Raw genomic sequence first — 13284 nt, forward strand, 5'->3', positions numbered from 1 at the left:
TTTTGTGTAATTTAACAACAGGAAAACAAACCCCTCATATTAAGAGAGTGGTAACCTCAACCTCAGATTTCTTTTATGTGGAATAACGACGGCCAGCATCTACTTGGCACGGTTGCCTGGATTATTTCGCTCGTTCCTCAGAAATACCCCATGAGGTGCGTGCTATTTTATTGTCCCTATTTTGCAGATGAGGAAAGTTACCCGTGAGAAAACCGAGGCACTGGGTGATTCAGTTAGGAAGTGGCAGCAATAGGGTTGAAGACCAAGGCTTTCTGACTCAAGCCCACATGTTTAACCTGGATGCCCTCCAGACTCTCATGGAAGTAGTGGCCTGTAATGAGCTGAAGTCAAAGGAGAGATAACCAAGATTATCAGTGATTGTCTAAAACTGGTCATGCAGCTGATGGGCCAGTGAGTTCCTCGGCAAAAAAAGTGGCGGGGGGGGGGAGAGCAGTCAAAATAAGGAGCCTCCCCCCCCCAAGAGTACTGGGAGCCCAGTACATGAACTTTATGGGCCAGAGCCTTCCCAGAGGGCTGAGAATCTCACTTATAAAAATCTTATATAACCTCTGAATAGAGGCCTAAAATTAGTCAAAGAACTAATCTTAAGATTATAGAGAAAACCACTGCACAGTGAATATTTGCCTATTAAGAGGAGTTAAAGCAACTCATTCTGCAGTTACTGAGTACCCAGCATTCTCTGAGTACCTACTATTCTCCGCAGGTACTGAGTACCTACATGGTATAAGGCACACAGATGAATTGGACAGAGAGCTTGCTCTCAGGGAGTTCAGCCTGATGGGGGAAGAAGACTAGAGTATACACAGCTAAAGTAGAAAGAGGGCAAAGCAAAATAAGTGCTAATACAGAAATGAAGTTCTGGAGGAGAGCAAAGGAGAAAGGATCCTATGCAGTTTGATTGGGTGTTTCTGCAGAAGTTCTGTTTGCCCCATCTTGATTTCAAATCTTGGAGGGAAATGGAAAAAAACAAATTTGGTGAATAGCTGTCATATGTTCAGAACTTTGCTGCTTGGAGGAGAATGAGAAATGATTCACTGGTAATTTTGAGTCTTTGTTTAGAGGTGATGCTGGAAGCAAGCTTTTGGTCCTTGTCAGATAAATTTTGGAGGCCATTAAAAGCTGGGGACATTATACCTCTAGCAGATTTTGCAGTCACGGGAAATAACGTCAATCCTTATGCCCGGATACTGTTCAGTGACTGTTCCCTTGGCTACCTTAGCTGACTACAACCTCACTCTTCCCCGGCCTCCCCAGTCATAATCCAGGAGGCTTCCAGAGGCACGATGCTAGCATATAATCTTTCGAGATCAGGGGAGCTCCAAGGCCCTGTGGGTCAACAGAATTAATAGGCAGGGGTCAGGAGCAGCACAGGTTTAAAGGCTGAGTGCAGAGATGAGGCCAGAGGTCCAATACCCCTTGACAAGATCCTTTGGGGGAGGATCAGGTCTGTTACAATTAGCTCCAGCTGAGCTAAATCTGGGGCAGTTGCTCATCTTAAATCAAGAGAACAAAGCTTTGTCCACCTGAGCTCATGCGCCAAGGGACCAGTGGCCACAATCGCTTTATGTAAGATGCAGAGTTCTCGTGTTGCCGATTTCACATAGCAAGAGTTCCTGACAGAGGCGGAAAGCTGCAGAAAGAACGCTGCCTGCAGGATGGCAGAAAGTGGCCCCGTCGAGTTTCCGGAGCCTCGGTGACAGAATGCCAGTGTGGGTCTTAGATGTCCCACAGGAAAACATTTTAAACCCTTATCATGAAAAACATCATAGTTGGTTAAGCTGAGGTTTTTACAAAGAGTGAGAAAAAAACGTGCGTTAGCCAAATTTCACAGATCGTACAGGAAAAATAATTCTATTTTATAGGCCAGCTGCAGGATGATAGACACTGTGATGTACTCTCCAAAGATGGGTTGGTTTTCTGGAGGGGAAGGCAGTCATTTTAGATAAAGACATATGGATTCAGAGGGGGGAGAGAAGGACAGGCATTCTTAGCAAGGAAGATGGCAGTGAAGCACAGAGCAGGAGGTGGTCATACGGTCTGTTCAAGGGGCATAGAGTTAAAACTGTGTGGCATTGGGAAGGGAGTAGGTGGAAAATAGGATGGGACCTTGAAAGCCTGGCTAAGGAATCTGGCGTCTCTCTAGCGGTGTCTGAGTGAGAGAACAGCAAAGTCAAAGCAGCATTTGAAGAAAATCAGGGCGGCAGTTTGTAGCCTGAGCGGAGGAGAGTAGAGGTGGGAAGATGAGTGTGGCCAGTACCTGGCGAGGGCCAGCTCTGAGTCCGACACTGAACAAAGCCCTGAGCTGTGGTCGTGACTTAACCTTGTGTACAACAGTCGCCTGAACACAGTTGTGGGCTGCCTGAACTCAGACACTAAGAATGTTACACACACTCGGTCTAACACTTGGTCACCAGGTCCAAAATATTTCCTTCTCAGCTTGCTTCACTGTGAAGCTGAGTAATCTGAAAGATTTCTAGATCTGTTCTGGTGGGCTTATTTTTTTTCCATGTGAGCTACCGAATGGGAGGACAGTAGGTCACCATGTGCCCTTTGGACAGGCTTTCACATCCACAACTCCAGGCAGGAGGTGATGTAGTCTGTGTCATCTCCCAAGAATTCTGTGTCTGTCAGCTTTTAGTGGTTTTGTTAGTTTGTTTTTTTAAGTTATACTTTATTTTAAACCTCTTGTTCTCAGTTGGCTCTTTTCTGTGATCGTGTGCCTGTTCCTTCGCAGAATATTCATTTCGAAAATACCAGCTCTGTTACAGAGACAGTAAAGTACAAACAAGCTTAAACCTTAAACTTTTTATCAGGGTGCTGACCAGGTAACTTTACTATACACACTCTATCGGCCAGTGTCACTTCAAAAGGTTTTAACACCTATTAAAATCACATTAACTTTGAAATGCCAGTTCTGATGGAGAAAAGACACTCCAGGATCAGGTGATATTATCAGCGTCTAAATGAGTCAGGCAGTAGTACTGCAAGGAATTACAGATGACATTATTATCCACAAGACAAAATCAGAAGGCCATAGGCAAACCCCTTGGGTTCTCATAAAATCAGATTTAACATTATTTATGAGTCTCCTTTGTTTTCTGTCATTCACATAATTGGAAAAGTGAAACGGAGGCAACGGATCAGACCAAGAGTTTTAGATAACACAGAGTTTGATTGGCCATATTGAATGGCTGCTTTAAACAGTACCGACAGCTGCTCCCACGCAGGCTTGGTCAATTGCATTAGACTATAATAGAGGCCCCACCTCAGTCCCTAGTGTGTGGTCAGAGCCACACAATGGGAAAAAAAATATCGATAAACAAAGCGAATCTCAAACTAAGGTACTAAAAGCTGAAAGCTCAGCACAAGATATCTGAGCAGCTCAGCCCTGAAGAGGTACATGCCAAAGGTATGACCTTCAAAACCCAGGAACCAAAGCACGTCAGCTTATTTCACGGATTTGTGTACAGATTGAATTAATGTCTTCCAGAATACAAATCCATTTTCAAAGGTTTTCGGGCCCTGAAACTCTTCAGAAGAGCACATGTCAGGCTTTCGAGGCAGTTCTAAAAGGCAAATATTCTGAGTAGGGCTAGCGTTGCTTCTGTTCTTGGAGATGTTAAGATGTCAGACTCGTTCCATTGCGCTCACGTTTTATTATCTGTTTTAGAGAAAAGAGCCAAAGGCAGCCTTAAGGCCCTTTAAACCAGCATTTGCCAAACTGTAGGTTATAAACCATTTTAGATAGAATAGCAAGTATCAGAGTTTATCACATTTAGTAAAAGTAAGAAAAGATAAAGGATTGTCATGAAACGCACACTTTTCCCAGAGAGGTGTGTTGAATTAATGCCTGTGGGTCTTTTTTTTCTTTGCTTCCTTCTTCCTTCCTTCCTTCCTTCCTTCCTTCCTTCCTTCCTTCCCTCCCTCCCTCCCTCCCTCCCTCCCTCACTTCCTCCCTCCCTCCCTCCCTCCCTCACTTCCTCCCTCCCTCCCTCCCTCCTTCCCTCCCTCCCTTCCTTCCACTGGGAATGCCTGCAATTATGAAAAACTGAATATATATCCTCCAGGAATCGGGTGTCCATGAATATGGTTTCTTTGAATAGTTAGTGACCCATTGTTTTTATACCTTGGTTAAGTTCTTTGATCACAGTGAGTTCCTCCTAAGTACTTTGCAAATATGAAAGACAGCCAGTTCCTTGTTTCATTATGCGTGATGTAAATGCTGTGGAAATCATCCATAATTGCTATGCAACTCCTTTGTGAAGAAAAGTCTGCACGCTCGTAAACTCTGTTACATCTGTTACGTGTAAAACATTTCTCCTGATCATCTTGTGTCACTTTGCCCCTGCTCTTTGCCGCAGCTGTGCACTGCTAATGACTTCCCTTATTAGTTCGCGCCAGTGCAGTCTGGGGTTTGAAGCACACAGTGTAGAAAAATGTGGCTTTTTAGCAATCTTGTATTAGGCTAATGGATGATGTTTCTATCCATGGCAAAGGTGACGGGAGAGGAGAGTTGCTTCTCCCACTGCTGTTTTTCTAAAGAAGGATAATGTAAATAAATTCAGAGTTAACAAATAAGGCATCAGAGCCATATATATTTGAGCCAGATATGACAACTGTTTAAGTTCTATTAGTGTCGTTTCAGGGCTGAGTACAGTCAGTCTGTGGTCTGTTAGTTATAAAACGAGGCTTTAAGGACTATAATATAAGCATATTGCAAACCATGGTGGAGATTATTCTTCTGCCTGAAATATTCCTGTTCATCCTTTAAGGCCCGGGTGAATCATCTCCTCCTGTCTAAAGCCTTCCTCTGTGTTCCCGTCAGTTTCTTAAGGCCTCTTTTCTACTAATCACATTTGACTGTCATCATCCTTTTACATGTTGTTCTCAGTCATCTGACTGTGACATATTCAAAAGGAGATAACTATTTTGTAATCCCCATGCCTAGGTCAAAATCTGGAATAAAGTAGCTGATTGATGAATTAGTAAAGAATGAAATCCTTTTATTTTGTTCACATCCTTCATACGTTTGTTATTAGTATGTCTGTTATCATTTCTGAAGTTGAGTTTGGGGAGGTAACGGTGGCCCGTGGCTGGGAAGTGTGTAAATACTCTGTGCTTTTGGATGTAAATAGTTCCTTTCTTTCTACGACCTTGTTGTCAAACGTCTAAAGCGTGTCTAAAAATCTTGGAAATCTCGATGTTTGTTTTCTTCTCTAGGAGGTCCAGCGCTGTACAGCCGATATGAACATCACTGCAGAACATTCTAATCATCCAGATAACAAGCACAAAAACAGATACATCAACATTTTAGCATGTGAGTAATAAACTTTAAACTATCTTCAACTGCGGGGAAATGAAATCTTCCTGCTGGGTAGAAGCTGAAAGGCAAGCAATCAGAATCAGGATGCCAAGAGAAAATTACACTTGCAAGTTAACCTCTCATTAGCCCATCTTCAACAGTGTGGAAGAAGAAGTGGGGACACTCTGCCCGCTGAGTCTTTCACGAAGCTGTCAGATCTCTGCTTAATAATCAGGTGATCGAAGGAAATGTTCTGAGCTTTACTGTTTTTACATGAAGTGATTTCATATCCGATGCTGGGAACCAAACTGTAATGTCATGTCGCTCTCTTGACATTGTTCTTAACCAATGAGAGCCAAGTCTTTTAACACAAATGGAAATACTGGGAACTGAATCAAGGAAGTTGAATTTCCAAGCAGTCTCTCTAAGATTAGGTAATTAGTTTATACCAGTCCTTGTGGCCCACGTGCTTAGTCCTGTCCAAAACATTTCCAGGGTCAAGAATACCCTGGAAGTTCAGGACGCAAACAAATAAGTGTTCTTCTTACAGAGCCTCAAGGAATACCCTAAGAGGACAGGCTATTTCTGTGGCTAGAAGGCCACTTTTTGTAGACACCGTAGCTTGGGTCACTGGCTGAAGGTATACACTTCTGTATTAAGGGCAGGGGCACAGATGTTTATGGTTAACATACACTATGGTAAAGAACACAGTACTTGCCATTTTATGTAATAGCGCATTTAAATCAGACACTTAAATCTGCACGCTACTATAGATAGTTTTTTTAAACAATATTTTAGTGAGATATAATTCACATGCCATATAAAATTCACCCATTTTCACGTTAATTTGAAGTTAAATTTTAAGTGACTTCCAGTGTTTTTTATTATCGACACAGAGTTGTACAACCATCACCACCATCTAATTTTAGAACATTTTCAGGACCCCAACAAGAAACTTCCTTACCCTTGAGCAGTCACTCCCAATTCCTCCCTCTCCCAAAGTCCCTAGAAACCACGTACCTACTTTCTTTCTCTGTGTGTTTGCCTATTTTGGGTATTGCATATAAATGGAATCATACAATACATGGCCTTTTGTGTCACTTCTACTTGGCATGATGTTTTTAAGGTATACCCATGGTGTGGCTTATATCACTACTTCATTCCTTTATCACTACTTCATTCCTTTTTATGGCCGAATAATAATACTCTGTGCTATGGATATACCACATATTAATTTCTCATTTGTTGGACATTTGAGCTGTTTCTACTTTTTGACTATTATGAAGAAGGCTGCTATGAACATTTGTGTACAAGGTTTTGTACGGACATATATTTTCAACTCTCTTGGGTATATACTTAGCAATTGAATAGCCAGGTCATATGGTAACTTTATGTGTAACATTTTGAAGAACTTCCCAACTGTTTACCGAAGTGGCTACACCATTTTACATTCCCAGCAGCAATATATGCAGGTTCCAACGTTTCCACATCCTTGCCAACACTTGTTACTATGTTTTTTTGATAATAGCCATCCTAATGAGTGTGAAGTCATATCTCACAGTAGTTTTGATTTGCATTTCCCTAATGATTGATAGATGATGAACATCTATTCATGTATTTATTGGCCACCTGTATATCTTCTTTGGAGAAATGTCTGTTAAGATCCTTTGCCCAGTTTTCAATTGGATTACTTGTCTTTCTATTGTTGAGTTCTTTATAGATTCTAGATACAAATCCCTTATCAGATATATAGTTTGCAAGTATTTTCTTCTATTCTGTGCATTGTCTTTTCACTTTCTTGATGATGTCCTTTGAAGTACAGATTTTTAAAATTTTGGTGAAATTCAGTGTATTTTTCTTTGGTTGCCTGTGGTCTTGTTCTCACATCCGAAGAACCAGTGCCTAATCCAAGATCATGAATATTTACACCTGTCATCACAGTTTTCTGGTCTTAGCTCTTACATTTACGTCTTTGATCCATTTGAGTTAATTTATGTATATGGTGTGAGGTAGGGGTCCAGGTTCATTCTTCCACATGTTGATATCCAGTTGTCCCAGCACCGTTTGTTGAAAAGACTCTTCTTTCCCCCATTGAGTTGTCTTAGCACCCCACCAAAAATCAACTGACCATAAGTGTGAGGGTTTATTTCCAGACTTTCCTTTCTTTTTCATTAATCTGTATGTCTATCCTTATGTCATTGCCGCACTTGTCTTGATTACTGACTTTGTGATAAGTTTTGAAATTGGAAACTGTGAGTCCTCCAACTTTGCTCTTCTTTTTCAAGGTTGTTGAGGCTATTCTGGATCCCTTGTGCTTTCATATAAATTTCAGGATCAACCTATTACTGCAAAAAATGTAGCTGGGATTTTAATATGGATTATTTTGAATCTATAGATGAATATGGGGGAGCATTGCCATCTTAACAAAATTAGGTCTACCAATTTATGAAGATGGGATGTCTTTCCATTTATATAGATCATCTTTTATTCCTTTCAGCAATCTGCATTTTACAAGTGTTGTGCTTTTGTTAAATTTATTTCTAAGTATTTTATTCTTTTGGATGGAATTGTTTACTTGATATTTTCAGATTGTTCACTGCTAGCATATGGAAATATAATTGATTTTTGTATGTTATGTTGGTCTTGTATCTAACCACCTTGACTGAACTCATTAGTTCTAACAGTTGTGAGCCTTGTTATTTTCTATATTTTTGTTAATAGCCACTCTAACAGGTGTAAGGTGATATCTCATCATGGTTTTGCTATGCATCTCCCTGAAGATTAGTGATGTTGAGCAACTTTTCATGTACCCATTGGCCACCTATATGTTTTCTTTGGAAACATGGATATTTAGGTCCTCTGCCCATATTTTAACTGATTGCTCGTTTTGCTAGCTATTGATTTGTGTGAGTTATTTATATATTTTGGATGTCAACCCCTCATCAGATACATGATTTGCAAATATTTTCTCCCCCTCGGTAAGCTGCCTTTTCATTTTGTTGATGGTTTCCTTTGCTGTGCAGAAACTGTTTAGTTTGATGTAGTTCCACTTGTTTATTTTTGCTTTTGTTGCTTTTGGTTTTGGTGTCAGGTTGAAAAAAATCACTGCCAAGACTTATGTCAAGGAGCTTTTTTTCTCTGTTGTTTTTTCCTAGGAGTTTTGTGATTTCAGGTCTTAAATTCAAGGCTTTAATCCATGTCGAGTTAATTTTTATGTATGGTGGACTGTAGTGGTCCAGTTTCATTCTTTTGCATGTGGCTGTTCACTTTTCCCAACACTGTTTATTGAAGAGAGTGTCCTTTCCCCATTGTATATTCCTGGCCCTTTTGTCATAAACCAGTGGACCATATATGTGTGGGTTTATTTATGGGCTCTCTACTCTGTTCCATTGATCTGTGTGTCTGTTTTTATTGCCAGTACCATACTGTTTTAATTATTATAGCTCTGTAATACAATTTGAAGTCAGGGGGTGTGATGCCTCCAGCTTTGTCCTTCTTTCTCAAGGTGGCTTTGGCTATTTGAGGTCTTTTATGGTTCCACACACATTTTAGGATTGTTTGTTCTATTTATGTGAAAAAATGCCATTGGAATTTTGATAGGTATGGCATTGAATCTGTAGATTGCTTTGGGTAGTAGTATGGACATGTTAACAATATTAATTCTTCCAATCCATGAGCATGGACTATCTTTCCATTTATTTGTGTCTTCTTCAGTTTCTTTTATTAATGTCTTAGAGTTTTCAATACACAGGTCTTTCACCTCCTTGGTTAAGTTTATTCCTAGGTGTTTTGTTCTTTCTGATGCAATTGTAAATGGGATTGTTTTCTCAATTTCTCTTTCTGACAGTTCATTATTACTGTATAGAAATTCAATCGATTTTTGTGTATTGATTTAGTATCCTGCAACCTTACTGAATTCATTTATTCTAACAGTTTTTTGATGAAGTCTTTAGCATTTTCTATATATAATGTCAGGTCATCTGCAAATAGTGCCAGTTTTACTTCTTCCTGTCTAATTTGGATGCTTTTTATTTCTCTTTCTTGCCTAACTGCACTGGCTAGGACTTCTAATACCATGATAAATAAAAATGGCAAGAGTGGACATCCTTATCTTGTTCCCAGTCTCAGAGGAAAAGCTTTCAGCTTTTCACCATTGAGTATGATGTTAGCTGTGGAGTTGTCATATATGACCTTAGGGTCTCTATATACAGGATCATGTCATCTGTGATTGTAGTTTTACGTCTTCTAGAAAACGTTTTAAAAGAACCAAGAGTCATTTTTGAATGAGAGTATTTGTTTCAGTTACCTGAGAGAATGAGGAGAAGAAAAAGAAGAGAACAAGAAAGAAGAGTAAAACTTTTCTTTTCTTGCCAGTCTTTGGATAGATTGACTCTGGCAGTATTTGTCGGCCAAGCCAGTCAAGGCTCACCTCCCTGAGACTGTGAGGACTTGTCCATTTATAGACCTCATTTCTAAGCATATGTCAGTCAGAGATATACACGTGTATATGCCTTGCATATGTCCACACACATCACTGTCCACCATAGCAACCTCTACTTCTAGTGAGCTCACTGCCTTAGCTAAAACTATGTGGCAGAGAAGAGGGAGGAAATCAAGGCAACTTCTGTGTGATGTGCCCAAGGGTTATCGTGTTTTGTCACAAAACCACCAGGTCTTCGTAGACATGTTTGTACTTTCACAAGTTCATTTGAGGTTTTACTTTCACAAATTCAGATTAGATGTGGTTTTATTTCCGTAAGTTCGGAGAGCTGGGTTTTGGTGCTCTCTTGGTCACTTGGTCAGACTCTGGGCACATCACCCGGCACCTTGGTCTACCCCTATATTAACGCCTTTATATAGCAAAGAGTAGCATGGAAATGTTATGGAACAAGTAAAATCAGTCCATGAATGTACCTGGAACACAATACAGGAAGAGCGTTCTCTCACGGAGCCATCACAGCTTTCAAGGCACACGTGGATGCCACCTCCAGTATTGATCTTTTTAGCTAGTCTGTTACCTTTTTGATGAAATATGAATTGTGCAACTTGAGGAACACGTGTTCCTCTTTGTCAGTCTGAGAAGTAACAATATAATGCTCCTAAGGCATAGGATCCAGATGCCCTAGGAGAGTATTTTCAGTTGGGGCCCATTTATATCAGGCAGCCCCTGTTCAGATTCACTGCAGTCTGAGAGTTTGTCAGCACAACAAAAGCAATTCACAGTTCCAAGAATGTGGAGGGCTTTCCAAAAGTGCTTGATATAGTCTGGGGTCAGTAATGTCTAGGCTAATCCACTCATTGGACTTCTTTTCGAGCTAGCCTTTTACGATCATGATTATAAATAGAAATGGAAATCGGGCTTTTGCCCATTCTCTTTCTAGCTAGGGAAAAATAAAAGTATGACCTCAGCTTTCTTTTGTTTGTTATCCTATAAATACAAGCTCATTCTGTTGGGCAACCAGAGGCACATATCACCACTCACCTTTTGTTCGTAGGGGAAGGTTAAGTGGATCTTAAATCTGATCATGGACTTCAGATTCCGGTGAAGCGATTACTCTTAGAAGCAAGCTCTGGCTCCCTCAATTATTCAGGGTCTGCTGGGGTGATGGGGAGTCCAGCTGAGTTTAGCAATGGCACCTCTGGAAAATAGATGTTCTGGGCTTGATCTAATAAAATCACCTTTTTATATTTGTATCAGTGGGGAGGGGGTGGGGCATGAGTAAGCAAAGGCCTTGGAAACTGGTTTTAAAATATAGGATGAGGGGGGCTTCCCTGGTGGCGCAGTGGTTGAGAGTCTGCCTGCCGATGCAGGGGACACGGGTTCGTGCCCCGGTCCGGGAAGATCCCACGTGCCGCGGAGCGGCTGGGCCCGTGAGCCATGGCTGCTGAGCCTGTGCGTCCGGAGCCTGTGCTCTGCAACGGGAGAGGCCACAACAGTGAGAGGCCCGCGTACTGCAAAAAGAAAAATATATATATATATATATATATAGGATGAGGAAATCTGGGAGGGTTGCAACTTGAATTGTTTTACATGAACTAATAAGGACCACAATTTGTATTTCTTGCATATTAGCACTCACAGGTCAGAGCATGAGGTAGGAGTGTCCCTGTGGTTTGGAGATGGGTTTGAATGCTGTAGCTTTGAATTTTTAGTTGTTCTTCTGCCAGAAGGTTTCTTGGGCCACTCTGGGAGATGCCATGTTGCCTCTTTGCCTTGTTTTGTGCTTTAGAATGCTGCTAGTTTTCGAATTAATACATTTTGTTTTTGCTTTTTTTTCTTATCCTCTGTAGATGATCACAGTAGGGTGAAGTTAAGACCTTTACCAGGAAAAGACTCTAAGCACAGCGACTACATTAATGCAAACTATGTCGATGTAAGTCAGAAATGTTTTTATAAACCTGTTTCTGATAAATGAAGGGTGCTGCAGAGACTGTTGAATGTGTTTTCATACCGCACAGAGCTCACATGAGAAGCACAGCCTACTCAATACGGAAGGCACTTGAATTATTAACTGGTCTGTGATACTGCTTTCATCTTACTTTGTGCTGTGTCATCTTTGAAGGGTTACAACAAAGCGAAAGCCTACATCGCCACCCAGGGACCGTTAAAGTCTACGTTTGAAGATTTCTGGAGGATGATTTGGGAACAAAACACTGGAATCATTGTCATGATTACGAACCTTGTGGAAAAAGGAAGAGTAAGAGCTTGTTGGCTTAATCGTGTACCTTCATTCAAAAAGATATTTGTGGAGTACCGCTGTAGGGTAGAAACTTGGCAAGGCCGAAAGAGTTAGAGAAGTGAGAAGTGGTCTCCCTGCCAGGAAAGTGAGCTAGGCACTTACCAGAGTGGATTAAACATGATGATTGAGGTGAATAGGGTATTAATTGGGGGACGGGGGGTGCTGCAAAACACAGGAATGCATCCTCTAGTACAGAGATTTTTTTAAAGAGTTAATATTTGAGGTGAGATTTGAACAGTGAAAGAGGAGGAGGAAGAGTTACACAGGCTTGAAAAGAGAAGGAAGGACGTTCCAAATATCTGGGAGAGAAAGAACAAAAGCAGGGACGTTGGAAGAAACAGTTTAGTCAAGGAACTACTAATAGTTCACACTGGGGGGAGTAAAGACTGCTTAAACACCTTGACCATCACTAAGAGAACCTTTTTTTAAGATGATGATTCATATGTTAACTTTATTGGGTTATGAGCTGACATTAGACGTGAATTTAAGCTGGAATAAGGATCCAGGCTCTGGTTGGTTACTCAGAGTCACTACTGCTTCACTTTGACGGTGGAATCCCTGTTTTGCCTTTGGTGACCCAGTTTTTAACACGAAGGCGCTCACAGTTACAAGAGACTTTGTGTTAACTGTGAATGCAGGCCAGCCTCCCAAAATGACACTTAAACTCCCTTTGATAACATATCCTACCCACATTTCGTAGAGGTCAAATATACAGGATTTTTCTTAGACCTTCTTTTAAAGTACATCATGTGTTGAAGGATGATGGCGAACACTAGGCCCATTTCTCAAGTGATCTTGCCCAAACGTGTCCCAAGATTAACCTCTTCAGAGGTCACATCTGCCTGCAAGGCCTTCAGCCCATGCATTCCTTTTTTAGTCAACCACGTGGTGATATGGCCTGTGTCTCCACACCATCATTTGAAACCACATTATCAACATTGGAATTGTGACATCAATTGCAGTTATAATTTACAGCTTTTTTCTTTTCTGCAGCGAAAATGTGATCAGTATTGGCCCACAGAGAACAGTGAGGAGTATGGAAACATTATTGTCACACTGAAGAGCACAAAAGTACACGCCTGCTATACTGTTCGTCGTTTTTCAGTCCGAAATACAAAAGTGAAAAAGGTATTGAAGGAGTTGGGTGGGCTGCCAGGGCATCTCTTTTTAAACTAGTATGAAAATTACTGTGTGACTAAGGCCAACTCTCGTAACCAACTT

At 41.0% G+C, this 13284-nt stretch overlaps 1 protein-coding gene across 2 annotated transcripts in view; it reads left to right on the forward strand.

Moving 5' to 3' along the window:
* The window catches only part of PTPRG (protein tyrosine phosphatase receptor type G), a 732636-nt gene that overhangs the window by 690947 nt on the left and 28405 nt on the right, over positions 1-13284 (forward strand). For both annotated transcript variants that reach the window (XM_082663439.1, XM_082663438.1), the window contains 4 exons: positions 5242-5338; positions 11615-11697; positions 11887-12021; positions 13057-13191. In XM_082663439.1, coding sequence (XP_082519565.1) covers positions 5242-5338; positions 11615-11697; positions 11887-12021; positions 13057-13191 — 450 coding nt within the window. The remainder of the gene's footprint in view (positions 1-5241; positions 5339-11614; positions 11698-11886; positions 12022-13056; positions 13192-13284) is intronic.

The sequence above is a fragment of the Grampus griseus genome (genome assembly GCF_964374135.1).
Source record: "Grampus griseus genome assembly, chromosome: 10".
Taxonomy (NCBI): Eukaryota; Metazoa; Chordata; class Mammalia; order Artiodactyla; family Delphinidae; genus Grampus; species Grampus griseus.